At 39.4% G+C, this 27,211-nt stretch overlaps 2 protein-coding genes across 2 annotated transcripts in view; one reads left to right on the top strand and one right to left on the bottom strand.

Moving 5' to 3' along the window:
• Nucleotides 1-902: 902 nt before the first annotated feature.
• Nucleotides 903-6,497, bottom strand: LOC139911856 (nephrocan-like). The gene is made up of 5 exons (XM_071899457.2): nt 6,294-6,497; nt 5,892-5,977; nt 3,398-3,488; nt 2,445-3,169; nt 903-1,401 (listed from the first exon to the last, which is right to left on the bottom strand). Exons 1-5 carry the CDS (start codon nt 6,495-6,497, stop codon nt 972-974), a joined length of 1,536 nt encoding a protein of 511 aa, XP_071755558.1. The 3' UTR covers nt 903-971.
• Nucleotides 6,498-7,414: 917 nt separating this feature from the next.
• The window catches only part of gopc (golgi-associated PDZ and coiled-coil motif containing), a 30,644-nt gene continuing 10,847 nt past the window's right edge, over nt 7,415-27,211 (top strand). Inside the window, exons 1-2 of the mRNA XM_071899461.2 lie at nt 7,415-7,898; nt 23,132-23,296. Coding sequence (XP_071755562.1) covers nt 7,638-7,898; nt 23,132-23,296 — 426 coding nt within the window. The 5' untranslated portion in view covers nt 7,415-7,637. The remainder of the gene's footprint in view (nt 7,899-23,131; nt 23,297-27,211) is intronic.

Genomic DNA, 27,211 nt, shown 5'->3' with positions numbered 1-27,211 from the left:
CTGGAAGCTGTCAGATTGTGCTGTGAGACAGAACCTGACCCGCCGTATGTAGTGGAAAGTTACGAAGACATTGTGAATTGAAGTCTTTTGATCAAAATCGCTTGTTCTTGCTCAATAAAACAAGACACAAGATCACCTTCACTAAACAGCAGGACCTACCTGCTCTCACCGCCGCAGACGGACGCTGTTTTCCGGGAGGCAGTGCGCAAAAGAGTCGGTAGGAGGACTGGCCGGGTTGCAGCGACTTTTATCCATATAAGTTTGGCGACTTTTTCCATATTTGTTTGGCGATTATTACTGTCTGATCTTATTACTGTGTGGGCTGAAGCTCTGGAGGTTTTGTATGTATTTGGAAAGCTTATCATTAGCCAAGATAGGAAGGATCTGTTTTGTTGTCATACTGTGAATGTTGACACTGAAGTGAGGAGACGCGCTGAATCGCCTTGCCATGTATTTGGTACCAAATTAAAGGGAAAGTTGTGTTTTTTTAAATGGAAAAACTTTGAAAAAATTTGACCATATGGCCTTAGTGTGGTACATTCCCCCCCCCAAAAAATATGGCAGTTATATCACACTTGATACCATCTTTTTAAAGAAGAATTTGAAAATGTAAATGACAATTGTCATGGCATAAAACCAATGATCTGTTGATCTTTACAAATCAAGACTCGATAGTCTAACAATGGAATAGCTGTCAAATCGTATCGAATCGTGACCTTAAAATCGAAAGTCAAATCGAATCGTGGATTTGGAGAATCGTGACACCCCTACTACATTGTGAAAAGGTGACTTTATTATTTGTGTCAATTACAGGTCAGCGTAAGATGTAGAGACCTGTCAATGTTGCTGCAATTCATACTGGTCGCCAATAAAGATCGATAAAGTCCATGGATTACTTAATGCCCCTTTAACATCAGACAATTTTATACTTTATTTCTACACCAGAATGGAATTCAATCATTTCCTATACTTTATTCATCATAATCATAATACTCCTCATCATCTGTAATCTCTACATCCTGTTCCTCACGTCTCATGTCCTCTCCATCCTCCTCTTCCTCACACCTGTCCTCCATCAGATGTGACCTCCACTCTCCACCAACACTGAGTGGCGCTCCCACTGGTTTCTCACTACAGAGTTCCTCATTGGACATCTCAACACCGCGGGCTACCAAGGCTCTCTTCAGCCTCTGGAGCTGGCAGGTGCAGTTCCAGGGGTTTCCATCCAGGATGAGAGTGCTGAGCTTGGGCAGGAGTTTGGGCAGATGCTGGGGCAGGGTGGTGAGCCGGTTCCTCCGGAGGTTCAGAACCTGCAGGCGCCTCATGGAGCTCAGCTGGCTCTCCTGGATCACCGAGATCTGGTTCCTCTTCAGGTCCAAACGAATCAGACTCTCTGGCAGCCTGGTAAGGAGGAAAGTGTGTCACAACAAATTAGTTCATAGCGTTCATCAAAAGATCTACAGTTAAAAAGTGCTGTTAAAAAGTGAGTTCACCAAAAAACGACAGACTGTCAAAGTTTACTATTAATGACTAGACCTTCTTAAAGTGAGGCAAGCGGATGTCTGGTCTGGTAAGTAAAAGAATAACTATTGTGTTCATGAAATCACCAACAGCACTATAACACTGGCCAAATGCGAGACCAATGTTTGTTCAAGGTTTAGATGTAACAAACATTAACAAAGCTCTGCATTCTTTCAGATTACAAAAGACACAAACACATGCACAAACACAAACATAATAAATCAGACAGAGAAAGAAAAATAGAAAGATAGTAAGGGCATTTTTGTAGAGGACTGCTGTGTTCCTGGGAGCACTATAGACAATTATAATGTGAAGCCACACAGTTGTAGCAAGTTAAGCTGGTTAGCAGGAACTGACCAGAGACAAAGAGTTGCTACCCTTAGTGTGTGGCTGACTGTGGCAGGAGGAAGACCTCATGGATACTAGATACTGGAATTACTGGCTTTTGGACTAAACCAACAACTGAATGAGCCCTAACTTGCCCAACGGTTGACTGGTTGACCGGATAGAGGATCAAACCAGAGAGGGAACAAACAACTAGAAAAATAGAAGCTCCATAGTATAGTATGGTGTATAGTAGTATGGTGCATAGTGTAGTATAGTATATGATGTATGTAATCTAATAAAATGATGTATATGACATAGTATAGGATGTATATGATGTGTATATGTAACATGTATATATATGATGTAGTATGTATATGATGCTATATAAAGCCCTTTGAGACATGCTTGTGATAAAGGGCTATATAAATAAACAAGACTAGACTAGACTAGAACCAGGCTTTTTTGTTTCTCTATTGCAAATTTATTATCTATTTCTTCAAAATAAAAGATACAGGTCACTGAGCAACAGGGAACTGCATCTTTTTCCTGCATATTTGATTATTACAAATTCCTCTTACAATATAGTATGTGCATACCCATCTGGAATAGAAGACAAAAAATTCTGCTCCAGGGCCAGGTTGGCGAGGTGAACACTGTTCCTCAGCGCATTGGCCTCAAAGATTTTTATTGTGTTATTCTCCAGGAACAGATGCCTCAGCTCCCTCATTCCAGACAGATGCTGGAAGGAAACCTCCTGTAGGGCGTTCTGTTTACAATCCAGTCTCTCTAGGCGAGGGCTGAGTCTACTGGGCAATACCCTGAGGAAATTCCTTGGCACTTCTAGAAATATCAGTTTTGGTAAACGAAGCGCACTGTCCACCGTGACCAGTCGGTTGTGAGAAGCAGACAGGGAAGTGAGGTTCCGAAGCTGGGCCATCTCCCGATTCCTCAAAGACCGGATCTGGTTCTTGTCCAGACTGAGGAGGGTGAGAGATCCTGGGAGGTCATTTGGTACCCTGGATAACAGATTTCCCGCAAGACACAGTGTAGTCAGGGATTTCAATGGTGTGAAAAAAGTGGACGGGAAAGAGGGAATTCTGTTGCTTGCAAAACTCAACAGATTGAGTTGGGAAAGCCTCAGAGACCCTTGGACGGTCTCAATCCGGTTCCCGTCCAGATGTAACCACTCCAACTTCACCAGTCCTGAGAGGACATTAGCTCTGAGGGTGGTGATGTAATTATTCTGAAGGTCTAGCAGGCGCAGTTTCTTCAGGTTCTCCAGGGCTGACTCCTGGAGAGTGTGGATCTGGTTGTAGCTCACCTAGAAATGGATTGAAAAAAATGGGCTGACTTAAAGTGCCTTGAACTGTTTGTACAGATTGGCATGCCTTTGTGCATTGTATGCTGTTATTGCCCTATCTCAAATTGCTTTGAGCATAGAAACATTGTCTTGCGGTCAGCAAGACAAGATGTCTTACAGCTGGTAAGGCTATTGTAATGTTAAACTAAACTTGACAAACTTCTGTGAAAGTTTACTCGTCTGCTCTACCTTGAGAGTTTCCAGGCTGGTAGGGAGTCCTCGGGGCAACAGGTGCAGCTTGTTTTTCTGAAGGTCCAGGTATCGTAGCCTGCTCTGAGCCCTGAAAGTCAGCAGGATTGGGGTCATGTCATTTCAAATGGCAGTCATATAAACTGTAATACAGTATATGCTACAGTACAAGATCGTAGATGGAAGCAAACAGATTTGGGATCTACAGTAAAACCAAGCAGAACTGTCAGGTCAGTATCATTTGAAGGCAGTTGATTTTTCATTCTAGATAATTTTCACTCTAAATCACTGGCAACTTTATATGCACACAGTAGGTCTCATTTATCAATACATTTGTAAATTTGTGTGCACATTTGCTGTAAAATAACATGAACTAAAAAGTTACGCTGCACTCATCAAACATTCAGAAGCATCTATTTTCAATCATATTCACGTGCATATGTTGATGATCCCAATCATAAAAGATGGGGATCATAAATAGGAAGCGCGTACACAGGACCTTCATTATCATGAATAAACATAATGGCCATAACATAAACACCCACATTCATATTCTTCCAGACCAAAATGGCATCAAAAAAACTATTTTGCAGCAGGAGCAGTGGGATTGCTGCCCCACAAAAAGCTGACATATGGACAGAGATCATAGAGCAAGTGAAGACCATTACATCCTCGCAGACAACCATCCAAGACATTAAAAGAAAGTGGTTTGATGTAAAGCACATCTCAGTCAAACAAAGGAACACCAAGGGGGAGGAGCCCTTTAAATCATCTTTAATTAGGGGAGAGCGGGGCAAGTTGTAACGTGGGTAAGTTGTCTCAATGGCTTTATTTCTGAAACTAAATACTTTAGAGCCAAAAGTCCAATTACAAAAATGTTCACTTTATTAATAAGAGGTTAACACAAACAAAACACTCTAACATAAAAGCAATTTGTATACCTGAAAGTAAATAATGATTTTTCATTATTTACTTTACTTAGTGTTTTTCTTCTTTTTTCTTATAAAGGAATCAAAATAATCATACATTGTATACTTCAGAGGAAATGGAATTGTGTGCACAAACAAAGCATACTTGTCTATGTGACAAAATGCGTCGTCATGTGTGTCAACATGCCCTGACATTGGGTAAGTAGTGACAAGTTGTCAAGTGGTATTTCATCAGTAATGACTTCTTCTTCCAGTAAATTATTCAAAATGTAAAAATGCAATTTTTTAGAGAAGACCTTAATCTAGCTAGAAAAAGATATATCGTATCTCAGTAGTAAGGCACTACTGAGAAATACACCAATGAGTAAAAATGTAACAATGCCCTGGTCTCCCCTACAGAGTGGAAAAACACTGATCAGTCACTAAGTGAAATAGCATCTTCTCAAATTAATATTAGTTTCTTTAAAATATTGCTTTCTCTATGCTATGTAACAATTTGAGAAAAAGCAAGCATACGTTCAAACACCCTATTTAACGCCCAGTAAAATAAATCAATAAAAATGAAAGACTTGACGTAAGACAGCATGTGGAGTTTATACACACTTTATACATGCTCTGAGTCAATAAATTTCATCTGAACAAAAGAACAAATCAGAGATACAAAAATTTTGAATACCCAAACGTGTAGATTTCTCACTACTAATGTTATGTAACGCACAAATTTGTTCTGCTCATGTTTCATAAATGAGACCGCATATCCCAGTTAAGGTCTTATTTGGAGTAGACTGTTTATAAGCACCTTTAATATAATAAATAAATAACAATTTGATAACTCTCAAATATCCCTGTACCCTTGAATAAACAGAATTCCTGCCTGTGTTAGGGTTTCTCATAGCCGGGATAAGAGCTTATCCAGGTTAATCAAAGGTATGTCAGTCAAACAGTGTGGTCATTGTGGCTGTCGCTGTGCTCATGCTAACTGCCTAGTTCTTCTTCTATTTATTCCAAACAAACCGGAAATGTGAAATATGAAAAGTGAAACACATCACTTCCTGTGTGCCAGAGGAGTTTTCCCAGGAAAGACCTATTCATGCCTTGCAGCAGCATTCTAAGTTCCGTTGGGTACCAGTTTGTGGTTCTTGCTCCATTGAAGTCTATGAGAGAATTAGGGAAAACTCCATTTTCAGCAAAAGTAGAAGTATCTACAGTGTCTACTAAGAAAGAAGTTAGTGTGCAGTGATGTTATGCTGCTATGTGTTATAAAGAATTCTTTGAAGGAAAGATTCCATTTAGTGTAACCTTTGTTTGTTTGGAGACCATTTTTCTGACCTCTGTGCAAGGCGTGAGTGCTTACAGCAAATGTAAAAGCTTTCATGAACTGGCATTAAGCTGAATCACTATTGTGTTATATCAATCAGATAGAGAGCAGCAAAACGGACATTTATTTATATGAACTTTAAGGGATTATTAGTGTGCTTGTAAACATAGCCATTGACTGTGAGTACCTCTATCAGACTGTATTTTGTTGTGTCTCCTGAGCCAGCAATGTGGGGATTTAACCCTACCTGAAAGCATTGTTCTCCACTTGCTCCACCCCAGCGGAGGACAGGACCACATCTTCCAGGTCTGGCAGCCCTGAGAGGTCCCGACCCTAAATCACACATCCATATTAAGCCATTATATAAATAAATAAATTGAACTCTATATAATTTAGGCATATTATAGCTTGAGCAGTCAATATAGTATGAAGAATTAATTGAATTTCTGATTTAAACACAACTTTATATAGACTTCCATGTTGTCTCAGATAATGCACAATTTATATCATCTAAAAATGTATTGCTTAACATTTTGAAGCTATTGTAACCTTGTATCTCTATCTGCATCTCTCTCTTCAATATCCTCTATTTAGAAATAAAGACATGACAGTAGGCAGCTTGGGAAATGGCTTGTATCTTGTCTCTTACCTTGACTTCCTTGATGTGGTTATAAGCCAGGTTTAGTTTCTTAGTGTCTCTAGCTATCCCTGATGGAATAGCTTGCACTCTAAAGCATTGCACTGCCTGGAATGCCGCTCCATGGTCACACACACACTTCTTTGGACATGCACCGTTGCAGATACACAGGTTAAGTATAATACTCACAAGAGCAAGTAAAACAGGCCACATCATGATTGCCTAATAGCCATATATGATTTTATGCTACAAGGCAAATTGCCACTGTGAGGAATCCAAATTCTCTAAGTCCTTTTGCTGTGTGTCTTTGTAAAGGAAGAGCCCTGCCTTTTGGGAGTCAGGAGTATAAATAGCAGGCTGAGGATTAGCCAGGGTGAGAGTAGGTTTTCTCTGCTTCATCTGGAACAATGGGTCAGATGTTTACCTTGGGTTAAAAAAAACATTTGACATGGACAAGGAACTGACTGGCACCAAAAACCCCATGGTGAAACCCTGACAAACTGCCCGATAAATGATTTACAACCCTTTCTGTTAAAGAAATACAATTTCCTCTGTTCTATTCCATTCTCCCACTCTGTTTTTTCTGTTGGTAGCTGTCACTTTTATGGAAATTACTGCATCTTGGGTTACTTTTTTTTTTTTAGCAGGAGGACCCTATTTTATGTCAACAAAGTGTGTGTCATTTTCAGAGGGGGATTTTAAATAATATCTTTATGTATGTTATGGCATTGTATGTCAACCCTAATCCTAACCCTACTCTCAGTAGGGAGGAAAAGTATTCAAAATAAACCAGGGTCAACAAAAGCTGAAGAGAAAATGAAAGACTACAGTCTAAATCCCCCAGAAACCAGATACTGAGTTTAATAATGTTGGTTCAATAATACCGGGTATAATACTAGTGGTTTAATAACACCGTGTTTAATAATACTGAGTTTCATAATAACACTGGGTTTAATAATAACTGGGTTTAATATTGATGGTTTAATAATAGGGGTTTCAATAATATTGTACCATTAAGTAAGTTAAATCGGTTTAATAAAACTAGGTTTGGACTGATAGATTGCTCTGTTATCCATTGCTTTCCTCTGCAGTGTGGCAGACTGTACTAGTTGATTTACACAGCGACGATTGCGTATCCGATGTCGGACTTCCTGGTCAGACCGGGTTTTTAGGAGGATAAAAATACATTATTTATCAGACTTTACCTTAAACTATTATCCAGTCAGGTCTTCGGGTTTCAATATTATTTCGACTGTGTTATTTCGAAAGAGAAATTTGCCCAGACGCTTCATTAGTTAACATTCAAGTTAGCTAGTAAACTAGGCTCCGTAGCCAGCTAACCGTCCTGCTCTTGTCATGTCCGCCTCGGCTGGCTGCTCCCAGGCGGCCCAGAGCTCGGCCCTCGGCCCCGGCATGTCCATGTTCCGCTGGCTGGAGGTGTTGGAGAAGGAGTTTGACAAGGCCTTCGTGGACGTGGACCTGCTGCTCGGAGAAATAGACCCAGACCAAGCCGACATCACCTACGAGGGTCGGCAGAAGATGACCAGCCTGAGCTCCTGTTTTGCTCAGCTCTGCCACAAAGCCCAGACCGTTTTCCAACTTAACCATAAACTAGAGGTCAGTATCCTGTTTTAGTTTGGTGTCAATCTATTCTTACTTGTCAGTAAGCGCCAAAGCTCTAATCTTCCTTATGCCAAGTTAACGAAATACCAAGTCTGGGATAATGAAGTCAAAAGGTATATCCTGATAATTGCTGTCTGTCTTGTCTCACCGGTGATACTAGACCCGATAGTTATCTCTAGTATGGAGAAACCGTCACTCCAAACTCACGGAAGATACCACACACCAATAACACGACCATTTCTGAATTAGGTTCCACTGGTAAATTTGGTATACACCCAACGCACCAAACAGCACTTATTTCAATAAACAATGCTTTATAAATGGTTCTCCTGTTATTGCTACACTCTCCTTCCACCAAAACACCCAAATAGTGCGGTTGGGAGTAGTGTGGACTATTTCGAAAAGTTTAGGTTTTATTGAATTGAAGTGCTGCGTGGCGGATCATATATGCCGAATTTACTAGAAGACCGTGACGATACGTAAAAGGTCTCAGTAGATTTGCCGATAAGCAAAGCAACATTACTCTCTAAGATTATTGGATGGAGTTTGGCGTGACGTTCTTCACATGTGGAGAACTGAACGCATTTGGGTCATTCCGTGTCAAATCAACCACATTTCAGGAATTTGGCCGGCTCGAACTTTTGATTTTGATCATTTTTCTCCTGGTGGAAGATATACATAAATGATGAAGAAAGCCCAAATCTTAAAAAAAAGGTCTAAACGCGACACTGAGAAAGGTAGCAGCTCCACTATTTTTCGTTTACAGAGAGGCTTGCAGGTAGACTACAAGATTCTGGCAGTTTCAGCACTTGGTTTTGTGATGTGTGATGTGACAAGTTCATCTGACTTTGGTACAGAATATGAAATTTTCTGCTATTGTTTTTAAGTGATTTTCAGCAGAATGTCTATAATTAATTTCCACTTTTAGAAGTTTAAGCCCAAAATTAGGGTTTAGTAATGTAGACTTGGGCCAAGCCAATTTTATACTGTTTAGAAAGTTCTTAGAAACTGTCACATTATTTAAATAACCCTTGCATCACAGTATAGTGTATGCAAGACCCTGTAACTTTAATGGGCAGGTTTAGTTTAGTGTGACATTTGTTTACTAGTTGAGCTTTGGTCAGCTAATAGACATTGCTGTTTTATGTTTCTGTTTAAAGAAATATTCCACTTAGTTTTAACATAGGGGTTATTCAGCACTTGACCGCCATGAAAACCAGAATATAAACTACTCACCAAGATCAGATGCAGCTGGACGAGTTTGTAGCGTTCAGATTTTTACTTCCCATTCATTTGAATGAGGCCATGAAAATAGCCTGAAATGGTATTTAACATGTTCGTGAACATATTCAAAAATAGATTCTACTACTGTGATTTTCAATGGACCTTTGGTCTGGTGTTTTAGAACATAATTTTGCCAAATGGCATTTTCATTGATAGAAGAGAACATAGCGGAAGGATGCCATTTAGGAGAGATAGTTCCTGTTTGGGAGACCGGATCTACTTTTATTTTTAAATACTAATTTTAGTGTAAACCAAGAATAGAAATGCAAAATGAGGAAGGACCAGTTACTGCTTTATTGTCTTAAAAGTGGGATATGTGTTGAATCTGTTCACAAACATATTAAATGTAAGTTTTCAGGCTTTTTTCGTGGCCTCATTCAAATGCTACAAATGCTACAAACTCGTCCCCACTGCATCTGATCTTGGTGAGTAGTTTATATTATGGTTTTCATGGCAGTCAAGTGCTGAATAACCCCCATGTTAAAACTAAGTGGAATATTGCTTGGAAGCACAGGATCTGGTTTGGTTGGGCCACTGTGCTCTTTAGATTAATGTGTGTTTCTCAATGTAGGTTAGCTTAGTCAACAAGCCAAGTCTGTCATTCTGGCTAAACTGCATGTTCTTAAGGTCCACACAATGCTGATGTTGCTGTCTGGATGAAGCTCAAACCACTGCAACTGTCCCACTTACTAAGCTAAGATGAACGGTGAACGGTCCTGCACAGCTGGTTGCTCTGCACACTCCGCTCGCTCTGGTCTGTACTGCGTACATGTGCTTCCACCTCCTCAATTGCACCAACAGAGGAGGTTGGGAGAGGTGCACTTTTTTTTTTGGCCAAAATGAATGGGATCCCACCAATCGTTTTGTTCTTAAAATGGGTGAAATATTCTAAGTAGAAATAATGTGTGACGAAGTTATTACATATTTCAACTGAATTCAGTAACATATGTTACTGAATTTTTAAAAAACTGTTTTGCTAACAACCATGGGACGGATGTTGCCTTATCCTCATTTCACAAAGCCACAAAATAATGCAATGCTAAGCAAAGTATGGCAGCCATTTTTTTTTTACTGTTTTTTCATTGCAGCTTCAAAACATACGGAGGAGGTTTGCGACCACATGTGAAAAATGTATTTGAGTATTTTAATCAGAACTCTGAGAATAAAGTAAGAATTCTGAGATTAAAATCAGAATTCTGAGGATAAAGTCAGACTTCTGAAATGAAAGTCATAATTCATTAATGTCAGAATTCTGACTTTAAAATCGGAATTATGAAATTAAAATTAGAATTTAAATCAGGCTTTATTCTCAGAATTCTGACTTTATTCTCAGTATTCTGACTTTATGTTGGTTCACCTACCAGTGTCAGCCACAATAAAAAAATAACACCCTCCGGTCAAAATTTAACCCATATTGATGACTCATATTGAGTATTAAAGTACCCAAGTGAGTATACTTAAGGGTGATTCTGTTGGGAATGAAAATTGTATTTTCCAAAAAATTCTGGTCACACCATATATTTACTTAATTTATTTGTGTTTCCAAAAGTGACAGTGACAAACTGCATGCTTTTATTTTGAGGGCAGAATTGCCTTACTTCCGGTATTCTGTCTATGGCCGGCTTGATGGAGCTGCTTCGCTGCTCCTCCACTCTCAGCACTGCCAGACACCTTAGCTTGGCACAGCTGTCGCTTTGCTTCACTGAGGTTAGAGAATCGCCACACTGCAGACATCCTGAATTTCCCCAAGGGGATCAATAAAGTGCTATCTTTATCTTATCTTATCTTATCTTATCTTATCTTATCTTTCCTCCCACCAGAAAAGTATTTTATTGTGCCATAGCACTGCTCATTAAAGTATTGGTATTGGAAAAGTCATGTTTGCCGATCCGAGTAAAAGTACGTGGGAGTACCTTTAGTGCAGCAAATTTCCTCTTCCTCTCCTTTTCCCCCTCCCCCAGTCCTCCCTCTGAAGGACCACAGTGGAAATAAGCATTCCAGCTTTACTCTGTTATCCTTGCTAATGTTTTTTTTGCTTTTGAAATGAAGCATCCTCCTGTACTTTCTTACTGATTATCAAATCAATCAGTATTACCAACTGTGGTACACTGAACTACTGCACTACTAGATACTAGGGCTGAACAATTAATTGAAATTTTATCGAAATCGCAATATGGCCTACTGCAATTTTCAAATCGCAGGAGGCGCAATATTTGTTAAAGGCGAAATGTGTGTCAAAATACCATTTTAAATTAAATATTGTCGTGCTGCAGAGATGTCCTGGCCTACACATCATATTCTACAGACTTAAGAAAACATCTTTGTTTGGTACAGATCCCCGCAAAAATCACACCATAATCATTTTAATACGTTTTTCAATGAAAATGAGAATAATGATGTAAACATTATCATTCCCTCTAATATCGCAAATCATATCGCAATTGCAATATCAGTCAAAATAATCGCAATTAGATATTTTTTCAAAATCGTTCAGCCCTACTAGATACTGCTGTTACCAACTGTGATCCACTGGACTACTGCAGTACCAGACACTTACTACTGTTACCAATGCTGTTGTTACTGGAACCATTGCTTTAACACTGGGACAATTCTTCAGCTTTGAAGGTATACTTGTAGTCTTTATGTGTAGTATACTGTCATCCAGTATGTCTTGTCTGCACTATATGTGGGGTCCTGTTTTGTCAGCAGCAGTTAACCAAGTCAGGATCCTTGTGCACCCGTTGCCTAGTGGTTAGAGGACACTGAAGCCCTACATGCTCACTCATTGTAATGCACCTTTCACATCAGACTAGTGACTTGGGAAATACTGGGCCCTTCATTAAAACAATAATGGTAGGTAGAATGTAGACGATAATGCAATCATTTAGGTTTGGGCATAATCCTTTAAAACATAACTTTAACACATAGAATTTTGTTTAAACTTCTACATGGATTCAACCCACTCTGTGACAAAGCTAACTGGTTTCTGCTTTATTTCTAAACATAATAAAAGCAAGAACTACTAAAAAGGAAAAAAAAACACAGATACCACTGAATGGGCAAGGCTCTGATGGTCTTGTCTGCTTGTGATCTTTATCCACAACACTCAGATTTGGGTTGGGTTATCAGTTTTTTAATATCATGATCTCTTCTCCATATTGTATTGTGAAGATAACGTAATGCCTTGGTTTTAGATGCAAAGCACCTCATGAATCCAGAAAGTAACTCACTCACATATTCATTCATTCACTCACACACAGTTAGCCTAGTGAGAATCACTGTTTGGTCTGCAATACTGCTGAACTGTGTAGCCTATTTTTTGTCGTACAAATGCACGTTTTATCTGCTAAAAGCGGGCATACACCCGCTACCGGAAACCCTTGTGTCCTTGTTTTCCAACTGGGCTTATGGTCGAAAAAAGTCATTACTCAGCTTTTCACATACCCTTAATGCAGGGTCCAGGATGTATCATTTTACATGGTGTGAGTGTGCGCGTGTGTGTGCACTAGACAATTGCTAAGATTTAGACTACACTACAAAAGTACATTATTATACTAAATTAGACTAGCTAAATAGATACTGATTGTCAGTCACTCTGGATCAGTGTCAGGCTTAATCAAATTTAGAGAGTTTAGAGAGTATCTAGTGAAATCAGCAACATCTGACAATGTGGGCAAATCTCTTATTTATGTAACAGCCAGGAAGTCCTGCTGTTTGTGTTTGAGTGAGTGAGTGAGCGAGAGAGATGTAGAGGGAGAGAGAATGCTATCTACCTAGCTCCTTAGGAATTAGTCTATTGTTATTTTATTATAGCGTAAGTTCTGCCATGTTTTTTTATTATGCACAAGTCTTGAATTTCCTTATGTTGCCTAAGTCTCGCCTGTATTGACTACTGTATTTGATGGCTGTAGTGTGTTGGATCTGTTTCTGCCTGACAAATGATTCATTAGACAGGCAGTATGCACTCACATGAGAAGAGAGGTAATGACACAGCCACAGTAACCAACACTTAAGTCTCTTCTTCATATCTAGGGATGCACCGATCCGATACTTGGCATCGGTATCGGGCCGATATTGGCCTAAAATGCTGGATTGGACATCGGTGGCAGCTAACGTTATAATCCGATCCGATCGAGAGCAATCAGTTCGAGCCCCCGGAGTAATAAACGGGCGTAGTTGCCTGCCGTAAAACATGCCTGAGTTTGCACGTGACGAGACACGAGTGAGTGAAGAAGTTGGAAAAAGAAAGCGAGCGTGCAGGCAATGTGCTGATGTAAACATGTCAGCGGTTGGGAATTATTTTAGCCACAAAGGGATGCTAGATGGCTATGCCATTACTAGCGTCCCAAAGATCTTTATCCAACTCACTTTACCAAGAACGTCATCTGGCGACGCCTTCCAAACGCCTGCTCATTAGCTCAAACTTACATCGAGTGTCCTTGGGCTTAGTATCATGTACACGCCACCATAAAGGTTTCAATTAAGTCTTCCGTTTTCACAAAACGAAGCTTTTTGGAGATGGGGGCTAAAGCTAATGCTACCGCGCTGATGACGCTGACGCGACCTGTGCGTGCGTCAGCGTCAGTGACTGTCAACACTGTCAGTGAACGGAGGAACAGGCTGACAGCAGAGAGAGGTGAGATGCTTCTGTGTCTGAAGAAAATGTGTAGCAGTATTTTTTCTGTCAGTTATTCACACTAAAGAAGAGGAAAAAAAATATAAGCAAAGGCTGTATGGTTGTTTCAATATTGTTTTGTAGCAGTATGCACTGGTCAGTTTATTGCTCTTTTGCACTTTTGTGAGTTTTTTTGCACTGTATCCCTATATTGCAGCAATCTTTTATATATCCTAGGAACTGTCATTCATATTTTGGTCAGTTCTTTTGCCCTGCTGCTTTTCTGTTTTTTTAACAATAAAATTATTGTTCCCATGTTATTTACATGTTGTATGCAGCTGTGTAATTACAGAAGAAAAAAAGGGGTCAATATCGGATCGGTACTCGGTATCGGTTGATACTCAAAATTCTGGTATCGTTATCGGATCGGCAGTAAAAAAACGGTATCGGTGCATCCCTACATATCACTTTCATTGAAGCAATATATACTGAGATTACTTATCATGACTTTCATCCAAGCACATAGTCCTATAATATAGTGTAAACCTTCAATTTTAATTCCCTAGAAATTTTCTGAATTTCCTAGAAAAGAACTGTTAATTTCTTAGGAAGTTTTATAAATATATTAGTTGGTTTGACCCGCCTACATCAACCATCGAATCAGATATATCGGAGAACATCTGTCCAAAATAACTGCTGGTGGATAGGCTTGCCTCCAGACCCCTATGAATCGCCATGCAAATTCAAAAAGTGCTAAAGACTGCGATTCATGAGGGCTGGACACCAGGCAAGAAAAATATGCCACCACACAACAAAATGGGCCCAGAAATACAATGTGCATCACCAATAGCTGCTTAAAGGCTGAGACACATTACATGTTTTTGAAGCCCAATTTGGCAACGATTTGAGATCGGGCGGAGTCGGCGGTAGTCCAGGGTAGTCGCGATGTGTAGTCGCACCTTTATTTGTTATGTGTGTGGAGGTGAAAGACGCTAATCTCTCTCCTATGATCCCAATTGGCAACGTCACGATTAGATGAAACATGTTTGATTTTATCGGGGCTCGTCTTTGCATGATTATGTGATTTGCGCTCGTCAAAGACTCAAATCTTATATATAGGGTCTATGGTCTTTTGATTTGTGCTCCTCAAACAGCCGTTGTTGTGTGTGTGTGCATCACAAGAGACTGGAAATCTGCAAATTTCAGTTGTTAAATGTGCGCTGCTCAATCTTTTCATTGTTGTTTATGATTGGAAAAATCTTTTAATGTATTATGTTTAGGCTTAACAGAGTTAGTGTTTTAGGGTAGATAGTCAGCCAAGTCTGAATTGGAGCACGTATGTATTGTCTACACTCTACTTCCCCTGTTGTAGTCGGAAAGGCATACAATTATTTTGTCTTTGAAACCTCAGGAAGTGTACTCCAGTACCATAATATGTCATGTTAGACAAATATTTGTCAGTGACACCATTTAGCCTGAAAGTGTGTATAAATTTACATGCTACATTTTTTACATTTAAATTTTGATATTAAAGGTCCCATATCATGTAAAACGGGATTTCCTTGGAATGTGCTAAACATTGTGAAAGTATCAAAACGCGCAGTAGCCAGCTAAATACATTAGAAAACCGAGCCGTCTTCCGAAACTTTGTGGCGTCACAAAGGTACGCTCATTATAATTTTTGTAAGAAATAATAGGCTAACAGTGTTTTTTTCAAATCGGTTGAGCTTTCCCTACCTGTTGCTGCCAGGCTGTGGTGTCTCACGTTTCACTCTTGAAACAGTTAGCCAATCAGAACAGAGGGGTCGTTAATATTAATGAGCCTTAGAAGACACAGCGACAAAAACAGCCTGTTCTTGGTAAGGCTCAGAGAGATGCTGGAAAACATGTAAAAATGGATTGAGAATGTTTTTGGTACATGACACCACACAAACAGCTTTTAATGGACCTCAAGACATAAAATAAAACACTGGAAAGTGTAGAATACGGGACCTTTAAACATTTATTGGAATTAAAGTTGCCACTACATTGTGGCAACACTGAGTATTCACCCTAGCCAATGGTTTTCTGTTCATTTCAGTTCATTTTCTGTTGTAAATATCACAGAGTTGAAAAACGTTTTTGTCCTTGGATCAGTCTCTGTTCATTTGTTTGTTTGTGCGTTAAGTGATATTTCAGAAACCACTGATTAGATTTTGATGAAACATGGGGAAATAGGGAGGGAAAGTGTAAATGTACGCCATGTGCTTAAAAAAAAAATCACCATTTTCCCATAGGGGGATTTTTAATAATTCATTACATTTTACGACATTAAGGCACATCAGCTATGAATGAGATGAAACATTTTTTTCATCAGTGTACAGACACTTGTATAAAAGAACTACAACCACAGCCTTGCTAATGCACTGTATGATTGCATCACATCTCTAAAACAAGGGAAAGCAATCAAGATCTACATGCCCTGACTCATACAGGCTTTCACCATGCTGAATGCTTTTTTCAGCAAATCCAAAGTATTTGACAAGTCAGCTAATGGATATAGGCTTATATGCCGATCTGAATTTGTAAACGCCCCACTGCAGGAGCTCAGTGCGCTGGAACCAGGGATGCCAGGTCCATGGATTTCCTGCCAAATTGCTAGTTTAAAATTCAGTTGAGGGCAAAAAACTAAATGCAGCGAGTGACAGGATTCAGAGCTACTTAAAGGCTAAAATGCCCCAAAAATAATCTTTAATCAAAAAGAAACAAGGTGACATATTTGTTACTGATTGGTCCGAGGGGGACTACATTATTGGTGGGGGACACCATATAGTTATAGTTACCTTGTTATGCACAGTTTTAAGTAATAATCCTTGACATTGTCATATAAATAAAGGTCTGTTTTGCTACTCTCTACAACCAATTGCTATAATATTCAACCTATTACCAGCTCATCAAATTGCTGTTCTAAACACCCGGTGTCTAGTAAGCCTTTCCTGGGAAAAATCCTCTGGCACACAGGAAGTGATGTGTTTTTTTTTTTTCCACTTTAGTTTTTATTGAGTTCAACATTTATAAACATGTAAAACCAACAGTTAAACATGTACACAAACAAAAAGAGAAAAGAAAAAAAAAGGGGTTTTGTTTGGGAGTTACATTCTCAGTAGTCCGTCCATTCTCACAGTTTCATCCACTAAATCAGTTGTCCTTTGTCTGTAAATCAGTTGTCTTCGTCGCTGCTTTGGGTCCTCCTGAATAATGTCCATTTCTCCCACTTTTCTTCCAGCTGTGCTTCTTGCAACCTCAAACGATATGTCAGTTTTTCCATTATGTAGATTTCCTCTACTATCTCTATCCATTGTTCCTGAGTAGGGGGATCCACTTTACCCCATTTCCTTGTGATAGCTTTTTTACTAGCTATTAACAATATTTTGACCAGATACCTATCCCTTAATTGTACATTTTCTTCAGTAAGATTACACAAATAGAGTACCATGTAGCTCATAGGGACATCATATCCTAGTATCCTTTGCAAAACTTTGTATACCATTTTCCAAAACATTAATATTTTGTGGCATTTCCAAAATATATTTTTCTTTCATATTCTGGAAACTCTCCAGCTCCCCATCTTTCTCTAAAGTACACCATGCTGTGACTCCCTTGGTTACCCACTGTTTGAATCCTCTATCATACCCGGCCGGTTTGAAATTACTATCAAATGCTACCCATTTTAGCAAATTTGTATCCTTCTTCATCCTGTGATCTTTAATTATGAACCATAATTCCAAAGTAAACAATGTAATTGAGTCCATATGGTTTTTAACTTTCTTGTAAGCTTCTTTATCTCCAGTAATATTCTGGATTGGATATTCCCCATACTTTTTTTCCATTTTCTTCCACTTTGCTGTATAATCTGGTTTGCACCAACATACAATATATCAACTGGGCAGCATAAAAGTATTCTTTCAGTTTTGGGAGACCCATGCCCCCTCTATCTTTTGGTAGCTGGAGAGTTTTATATCTAACTCTAGGCTTTTTGCCCCCCCAAATAAACCTTGATATTATCCTGTCCCAGGTCACAAATTGAGTTTGAGGGACCTCTATAGGTAGGGACTGGAATAAGTAAAGAAGCCTAGGTAGCACATTAATTTTGATGGTCTCAATTCTCGAGCTAAAATCCAGTGGTAGAGTAGACCATCTTTCAATGTCTTTTTGAATCTCTTGATTTATCTTATTATAGTTTGCTTTGTATAGTTTAGATAGTCCTTTAGTGATGTTAACCCCCAGATATTTAATTTTCTTTAGATTCCAATTAAAATTAAATGATTCCTGAATCTCTTTTGATGGAGTATAATTAAGTGTTAGTATCTGTGTTTTTGAAACATTTTATATCCCGAAAGGTGTCCATATGTTTCTAGAAGCTTCATCAGTACACGAAGTGATTTATTCGGTTGCTCAAGGAAGGCTATGACATCATCAGCAAAGAGTCCTATTTTATGTTCTATGCCATTTACCATAACTCCTTTAAGTTCTTTGTTTTGATGAACTGCTTGTGCCAAGGGCTCTATAAAAAGAGCAAATAGTGGGTGATAGACAACATCCTTGCCTAGTTGACCTCTGCAAACTAATTTTGTCTGTCAGGTTTCCATTTATCTTAATTCTAGCAGTAGGCTGTTGATATAGTGTCTTTATGCATTGTATTGATCTACTGCTAAATCCAAATCGTTCTAACACTTCATAGAGAAATTTCCAATTTACACGATGGAAAGCTTTTTCTGCGTCAATGCTTACTAATATAGTACTTTGTTTTTTCTTCTGTGCTTGATCTACAATATGTAAGGTTCTTCTGATATTATCCTGCGTTTGACGTTCTCTTACAAATCCTGTTTGATCTTCTTCTATCATTTCTGTTATAAAGGTGTTCAATCGTTTAGAAATAATTGTTGTATATATTTTATAGTCTACATTTAATATTGAAATTGGTCTATAATTCCCACAGTGTTCTTTATCCCTTCCTTGTTTTGGGATGACTGAAATTATTGCTTCAGTCCATGATGGTGGTATTTTATTATTTTGGAGTGTCCAATTAAAAGAGGCCAGGAGTAGTGGTGTCAGTTCATCCCTGAACATCTTATACCACATGGGGTATCCATCACCACCTGGAGATTTATTATTTTTTAATTTATTTATTGCATCTGTAACCTCCTCCATTGTAATATCGGCCGTTAGTATATCATTTTGTAGGTAGCCAATTGATGGCAAATCCAATGAATTTAGAAATGCTCTCATTTCCTCTTCAACTGCGGATGCGGGTTGTGTATATAATTCCTCGTAGTACCCCTGAAAGATTTTCTCTATATCCTCTGGTGTATATGTTAGCTCATTTGTGTGAGGGTCCCTGATTTTATGTATATTATTGATTGCTTGTTGTTTACGTATACGTTTTGCTAACAGTTTAGTGGCCCTCGGGCCTGCTTCATAGTAGTTCTGTTTCAGAAACTTTTCCTTTTTTCAACTTCACCCAGTAGTGTCATTTATCTTAGTTTTCAAGACCTTAATTTGTTGATATACCTTTGGATCTTTTGTATTCTGATAATCCTGCTCCAATTCTCTTAATCTTTCAGTATAGTTTCTATATGCCTCTAATTTAGCCCTTTTTACACGTGCAGTTTCAACTATCAATTTTCCCCTAATGACCACCTTCATGGCGTCCCAAAATATTGTCGGGTCTACTGCACCATTGTTATTTTCCTCTGTGTATCTTTTTATTTCTGCTTTTATCATCTCCTTTCTTTGTTCATTATTCAATATTCCCACATTGAGTCTCCATATTTTATGTCGTTTTCTGTTATTTAGGCATATTTTTAAATAGAGTGGATTATGATCTGACACATCTGCCCCTCCAATCCTACATTCCTTCACTCTGTGGCTATCACCTACATTCATAAAAAAATAGTCTATCCTTGAGTGGACTTTATGAGCAGCTGAATAATGTGTGAAATCTCTTTCCAAAGGATGTAGGTTTCTCCATACCGTAAATCCTCTAATAGTGGCCTGTAGTCAATTAAAAGCCGGGTCTCCGATAATGGCCGGGGGCGTGGTCGACACGAACAAATAAAGGCCAGCCTCAAATACAGGCCGGGGAAAAAAAACAAAGGAAACAATACTAGGTCAAAACCTAGTATATGGCTGGACCGTGTCTGTCTCCTCTCTCCGCCGCTGCCTCTCCACCGCACCCACGGCCCGCATTGATCCTCCCGATCCAAGCCTCGGACGCCCGGTGACGCATCGGCGTCGGGACCCCCGCCAAAATCTCGGCCGGATCACCAGGAACACATCGGCGCCCAGGTTCAGTTAGCTTCAGTTAGCTTCAGCTTACACGCAAACAACGGTGGATACCGGTAAACTCCTGGTGCCTGTTTGTAACTGTAGTTTGTAATAACATACAAGTGCCACAAGATGGCTCGGCCGGCAGAAGTCTCTGGAGCATGCCGTCGTCAATTACTGTAATTATCGTAATGCATTGCAGTAACAAAAAAATGTCTACCTAACGTACCCCAACAGAAGCAGATCAGAAAACAAGGAGGCTTTGTACTAAAATATGAGCAAATATACTTATCAAACAGAGGGAATTAGAAATAAAGGCCTGTCTCTAATATAAGCCTGCTTCCAATAAAGGCCTGGTACCCTCTGCAGTTGAGGTAAATAAAGGCCCGGGCCAATATTAGAGGATTTACGGTATGTCTATCATCCCCATCTCTTCCAATGACATATTCATGAACCTTGTTAATTGCATTTTGGTTTACTTTGAGACTCGTTGTATCCATACTGTGATTCATAACAACATATTAAGGTTCCCTCTGTTTCTACAGCTATAACATCGAATAGGGACTTGAAAAAATATGTATTGCTTTCTGGGGTGCATATACATTTACCAGTGTTATTGGTTCATTTTCTAATCTTCCCTTTACTATAATATACCTTCCTTCTTTATCTTTGAATTCCTTTTCATAATCAAACTGGGTTGCGTTTGATATTAATGTTGCAACTCCTCTTCTGCGTCACTCTTTATATGAACTGTAATATAAATTCCTATAGGTATACCTTTTTAGTTTTCCATGCTCTAACTGGGATAAATGGGTCTCTTGGAGGAATACGATTTGTACTTTTTCCTTTTTCAATTTTGTCATAGCCCTTTCTCTTTTCATTGGTGTGTTTAGACCATTCACGTTCAGCGACATTATCTTGATATTGTTAGTCATCCTTATGTTTTGCTACTCCCTGAATATGTGCTCCCAAACAGTTCTGAACTAAGTAATCATGAACAGTTATTAACACAACACAAACCAAAAATAAAGAGGACTTCATTTACATGGGGTAATCTCTGATTCCTCCCCAAATCACCGTTGGTGGGTGTAGGGGAAATCCTCATCTCTAAAGAGGGCCCCTCCCTAGACCTAGGACTATACCCAACCAGTGGGGTTCCACGATGTCTAGACATGTCCAACTTAAATAACTCGACCTCTCTCAGTCGGTTCTTAATGTATTATATAACTTAAAGAAGTCCGAAAGATTTCAAATATTCCTACTGTGGATCTATTCTTCAGTATCATAGACATTTTAATCCAGTATGTGGGTAAAGTTCCCTTCAATGCTTACCAAATATTCTTTGTTGAAAAGTCTGCCCGTTTAAACCTTTCCATCATCCCTTCTCTTCTACCTAATCATGTTGTCTTGGTCCTCAACCATATCTGTGTTTTTCCTGATCCACAGTGTTACCTCTTCCCTTAAGCAAAACAGTCCTAAGATCTCCACTGATATTCTTGTAGCTTTTCTCTCGTTCGGTGCGCTGTATCCCGTCTCCATTCTTTTCCCTTCACTCGCTGCCACTCCGACCCTCCTCGGATCCTCCCCTCCGCCGCAGGTTCGGTGTCCCCGCCTGGTACGTCCACCATGGAGCCTCTTTCTTTCATGTCCCATGCGGCTTCCCTGGCGTTTCCATACGTCTTCACTCCGTTGTTCCAATGAATCCATATTTTTGCGAGCAGTGTCTGAAAACGGATTCCTTTTTCCTCCAGTACCTTTTTAATGCCCATATATGCCCTTCGTTTCTGTACAATTTCGGTAGCGTAATCATGATCAAAGAAGATTTGTTTACCCCCTACATGTATCTTCTTCTGCCACGCTTTCTTCAGAATCATTTCTTTCGTCTTGAACTGTAAAAAGTTGGCCACAATTGATCTGGGGGCAGCACTCGGGCTCGGTTTTTGGGCGAGGACTCTGTGGGCTCGTTGGATCTGAAGATTAGTTCCTTCAGGCAGCTCAAGTTCGGTGTTTAGGAGTTGCACCAGGTATTTGCTAGCGGAGCTCCCTTCCATGTCCTCCGGTACGCCGAAGATTCGGATATTGTTTCTCTTTGATCTCCCTTCGAGATCGGTTATTTTTTCTTGCATCTGACGTGTCTGATCCGACATCCCCAACAGTGTAATATTCGCCTCCGTCTGCCACTATTCCAATTCTGCTATGCGTGCCTGGGCTTCGGTGATGCTCACCTTTTGTATCTGTAGGTCGTTGTTGTTCTCTGTGAGCTTACGGTCTATTTCTTGTCGGAGATTGGTGATTTCTTCCTTCATCTCTCTCTTCAGTTCGTCTTTAAATGTAGTTAGTTCATGTCGTAACTCTTGCTTGAGCTCTTTTATATCTTTGCTGATAGTAGCAAGCCCAACTGGCAGTGTCTCCGCGTGGTCCTGTCGGTCCATTTTCCCCGTTGCGTCTTCCTCGTGTTCGCTAGTGTCGTGTTGGGAGCTTTCTTCCATTATCTGTTGTTCTTCACCCTTTTTTTGCTCTTTGTTGCTTTTCCGGCTTCTTCGCATACTTCCCCCACTCATATCTTACTTTTGTCTATCGAGTTACATGTATTTTGTGGGTTTATTTTAACCGACTTGAGAGAGTTGGTTAACTATGCAGCTACTCCCTCCGCCATCTTCCCGGAAGTCGAAGTGATGTGTTTTATGTTTCTTATTAGTGTGGAATAAATGGAAGAAGAACTGGGTAGTTGTTATGAGCAGCAATCGCCATCATGGCTGTGCAGACAAAGAAAAGAGCGCCACCTACAGAAACTCAAACTTCATCAACGGAAAATCCAAGGAAAAAGATGTGACAGTACTTGCCACACTGTTTGATTGACAAGTGATCTCTGGGAAGTGCAATGACTATAGCACTGACCGCTTAGCAAAAAAAAAAGAACTCCAGGATTTGACATTGGTGTTTCTGACCTGTCATCTCTGTCCTCCCTCTGTTCTCCTTATCCTATACTCCCATCCTCTATCCATCCACCTCTCCATTCCAGGCTCAGCTGGTGGACCTGCGTTCAGAGCTGACGGAGGTTCAGGCTGAGCGGGCGGTTGTGGAGAGGGAGGTCCATGACCAGCTTCTGCAGCTTCATGCTCTCCAGCTGCAGCTCCATGCCAAGCAGGGCCAGGCTGAGGACTCCGATTCCATCAAAGACAGACTGGTAGGTGGAGGAGGAGAAGATGCTGACCACAACCTTAAAATGAGATGAGATTAATCTTTTTTGATCCCTGTGGGGAAATTGGGTCATTGGAGCAACAAATAGTTATAGGATACAGCAAATAAAACGTAATATAAGTAAGAATAGAGCAAATGAAGGTTATATAAACATACACAACCAATAAATGCAACACTAGAGCATGTGAAGTAGAAATGTATGAATGTATGAAAAAAGTATGGATTATAGCACATGCAAAATAACAGCAGTAGTAGCAGTAGAACTTACCGAGACCAAAAAACGACTGAAAAGTATGTACAAAAAATGAAATATGCAGTATGAAGTTGAAAAATTATAAAAATCCATATATAGCGTATGCCAGTGTTTCCCCTCTATTAACTGTAGTGGTAGGAAGTGCAAAACCATCATGTTGAGGGTTCCGGGGGTATTCTCCCTGGGAAGAGGAGAAAAAAACTTCCACTTCCTGTGTGCTGCTCTTTTTATCTTTGTCTGTTACAACTAAAACTTTAGCTAGCTTCCCCTTATTTCACAACAACATTGGTAAGGGAGACTACCTTAAACCTTGTTATTACGTCCGAAAATTATCCGACTCGTCGGAAGATTATATCAACTTTCCTGCTTTGTGAAGATAAATACAACCAAGACAAAATTGATTGGTAAATTTAGAGTGGATTTTTTGCTAGCTCTATAGCCAAGCGATTTCCCCTTGTTACACTTAACATTATTGGTTACCTTTTTTTTTAAATTTTTTTTTTGTAGATATTTTTGGGGCATTTTTTTGCCTTTTTTTATTAGATACTTCAAAGTAGAGAGACAGGAAAGACTGGGAGAGAGAGGATGACATGCGACAAAGGTCCTGAGCCACCAGGACGCCCACATTATTGGTTATCTTGACTTAAAGGATAACGCTGGTGTTTTTTAATGCATTTCTTACCGTCAACAAATCCTTTGAAAATAACAAAAACAACAATGCATTTGCTCTACTCTCATTACTTTCCAACTTCCCACATACCCTTTTTAGCCTTCAAACCGGAAGTCATTGTGAGCTAAAAACCTTTAAATACAGCTCACAAAGACATAATTTACATTTTAAAAATTGCTGTTACCATGAAAAGTCAGGTTATTGTAGTTATTACCAAATCATATTCAAATGGGAACAAATTCTTCATTGCGACGGGGACTATTTTCGGTGCTACGGAACTACTTTCCTGAGATCGCAAACGTGTTTACGGTCGGCTTATTAAGTTGTTAAAAACTAATAATAAATAAAACTAGGCTGGCCCGGTGCATCGCGAAGAGGAAATATGCTGCCAAGAGCAACGGCATGGCTCTTTGACGTGTTTTTAATCATTTTTTTAATACAATGGAGTTCTATGGCTACTAGGACATGGCTTTATTGGGTTCTTTATCGGCTACATGGACGAGACTTGTTAGCAGAACAAATTCATTGCTGATTTTGTTATTTTCATAGGATTTGTTGATGGTAAGAAATGCATTAAAAAACACCAGCGTTATCCTTTAAGTTTTAGAGTCTAGATCTCGATCGCTAGCTAAAATCAGCTTAAGCCTGCCTCTTGTTTCTTTGCTTCTCAGATGCTCGGTCTGAGCGAAGAGCTGAGGGGAATTTGAGGTGATGATGAGAAGTTTAAATAATTATAGTGGTAGGTCACCATGGTAGAATATGAATATGTAGGGGAAACACTGGTATATGCAACAAATGAGTGGAAAATGGGAATATGAGGAAAAACAATATGTGCACTTACAGCTTACATACAGCATGTACAAAAAGGCAAAAAGGAAGGGCATGCAATTGTACAGAAACATGTACATAACACATGTAGAATGTGCAGATTTGTGGTTACACTAAGCAGGGACAGCATAATTAGAAACTACAGAAATACATCAACCTGTTATCTATGATGCACACACACACACACACACACACACACACACACACACTAATTTAGTAGGTTTACGCTAATAATTAAATTTTAACCTGATTAAGTCAATACTCCGACTAGGGCTGGGCAATATATCGTATAATAACGATATTGTGATATGAGACTAGATATCGTCTGGGATTTTGGTTATCTTTGTTTTTTTATATTTGATTTTGTCAATATTGCCCATGCTTGTATGCGCAAGCCCTAACTCTGACTATAGAAATTGACTAGCTCACCTAGGTTTTGGCTCAACATCTAGAACTAGATGCACCAGTATTTACTGGTGCATCTAAACATCTAGTTCTAGGAAATGCTGGGAAGCTGGTTCTTACATCAGTAACTTTAGACCGTTAGACTGTTACTAAATTAATCCATGTAAAGTGGTTTGATTAGAGAAATTGTGTTACTTTAAACCATGTAGCCTAAACATTTTAATTCAAATGCACTCAAGGAGAAGCCCAGCTTCTCCTTGAGTGCATTTGTGAATACATTGTGTTTCATGCCGCTGCCAGCACCCTGGAGTGTTCAGCCTACAGTGTTGTGCGCAGAGCAATTTGGATTGAGACAAGTATTTTAATTCAAATATTGCCTTAAATTGATAGATCCCAGTGATCAGTATTGGTGTGCATGTAATCATACAGAACCACTAACTACACAGCCCAACTCTCTATGTTTCCATGCAGGGACCCTTCTTAACCCCGTTACTGTAACCTGTTTATGGGTCGACACATGTAAACATCATAATTAGGTTAGAATAACCTGGTAAACTCATACTTTGATTATGAGAAACCTGGTCAAGACACCTGGCTTACTCCCATATTAAACTAGCAACATCTACCAAACACGCACAGCATTATGGGTACACTATGGGTACATGGGTTTGATGTCAACAAAAAACATGGCAGCGAGCAGTACTTAGTGTTACTATTGAGATCCTCATTTCATTCCCCTGTATTAGTAAGTAAGTAAGTAAGCTACTATTAGCAAGTAAGCTACTATTGCAGTCAAAGAGAGAGGGGGATTATTCTGTTAAATGGATTAATCATGACAGCAGGGAGACTCAATCACAGTGTATCAAAGGTTCATGGGAACACATTAACCTGAATAAGACCTTAACCAGAATATGGAAAATAACCAGGTTATTCTGGTATGGAAATCTAGCAAGGAGAAGCCCAGTGATCTCCAGTTCCAGCTTCATGCCATCACTGGGTAGACTAAGGAAAGTCAACCCAAGATTTGATAGGGTAAATGTGCTCCCTACTACTGCTTTCCCATCCCCTTCTTCAATTCCTTACTCCTGTTTCAGTACTAATGTGCTTATTGTTCATATCTTCTGTTCTCATTGAACACTTGGCTTCCTCACCATCTCTGCTGCCTGGGACTTGAATTCCTCTAATTTTTGACTTATTTTCTTCCTCCTCTGCCTCTTTTCACCTAAAGCCTGCACCCACAGTAGATGAGATGGTAAGTGTGTCTGTTAGTGTATAGTATGCGTGTGTGTTTCAAGTATGTCAGCCCTGTTGGTGTGTCTGTGTAGCATTGTTTGGGCTAATTCATTTTAAATTCAGAATGTCATTTGAAACATGTAAGACATGAAATAAAAAGATATATCCATTATGTATTACATCATTAGTACAACATTCATCTCATTTAACAGCTTAAGATCTGATGTGTCTTGGTGGCTGCACAATGCAATCCCTGTGTTGAATTCCTGCTGACACAGTATCTGGATTTGGAAGAGGTTGACATCAAAATGATGTAATCCTCTTCCCTCTGGCTGTGAAAATTTGACATAGGATACCTTTAACTATTGGAGGGATTTAACACAACAACATACCTGTAACTAATACTTAAGGACAGTTTCACCCACTTTATAAATTCTTCCATTTCATTTTGTCTTATATCTCCTGCTTTTATTGGATGTACTTTTTCACAAAACCAGTTTGCTATCATGAGT

The sequence above is a fragment of the Centroberyx gerrardi genome, chromosome 18, assembly GCF_048128805.1.
Source record: "Centroberyx gerrardi isolate f3 chromosome 18, fCenGer3.hap1.cur.20231027, whole genome shotgun sequence".
NCBI classification, from domain to species: domain Eukaryota; kingdom Metazoa; phylum Chordata; class Actinopteri; order Beryciformes; family Berycidae; genus Centroberyx; species Centroberyx gerrardi.
Note: the sequence above shows the minus strand (reverse complement) of the source record. Positions and strands in the feature narration are given on the sequence as shown.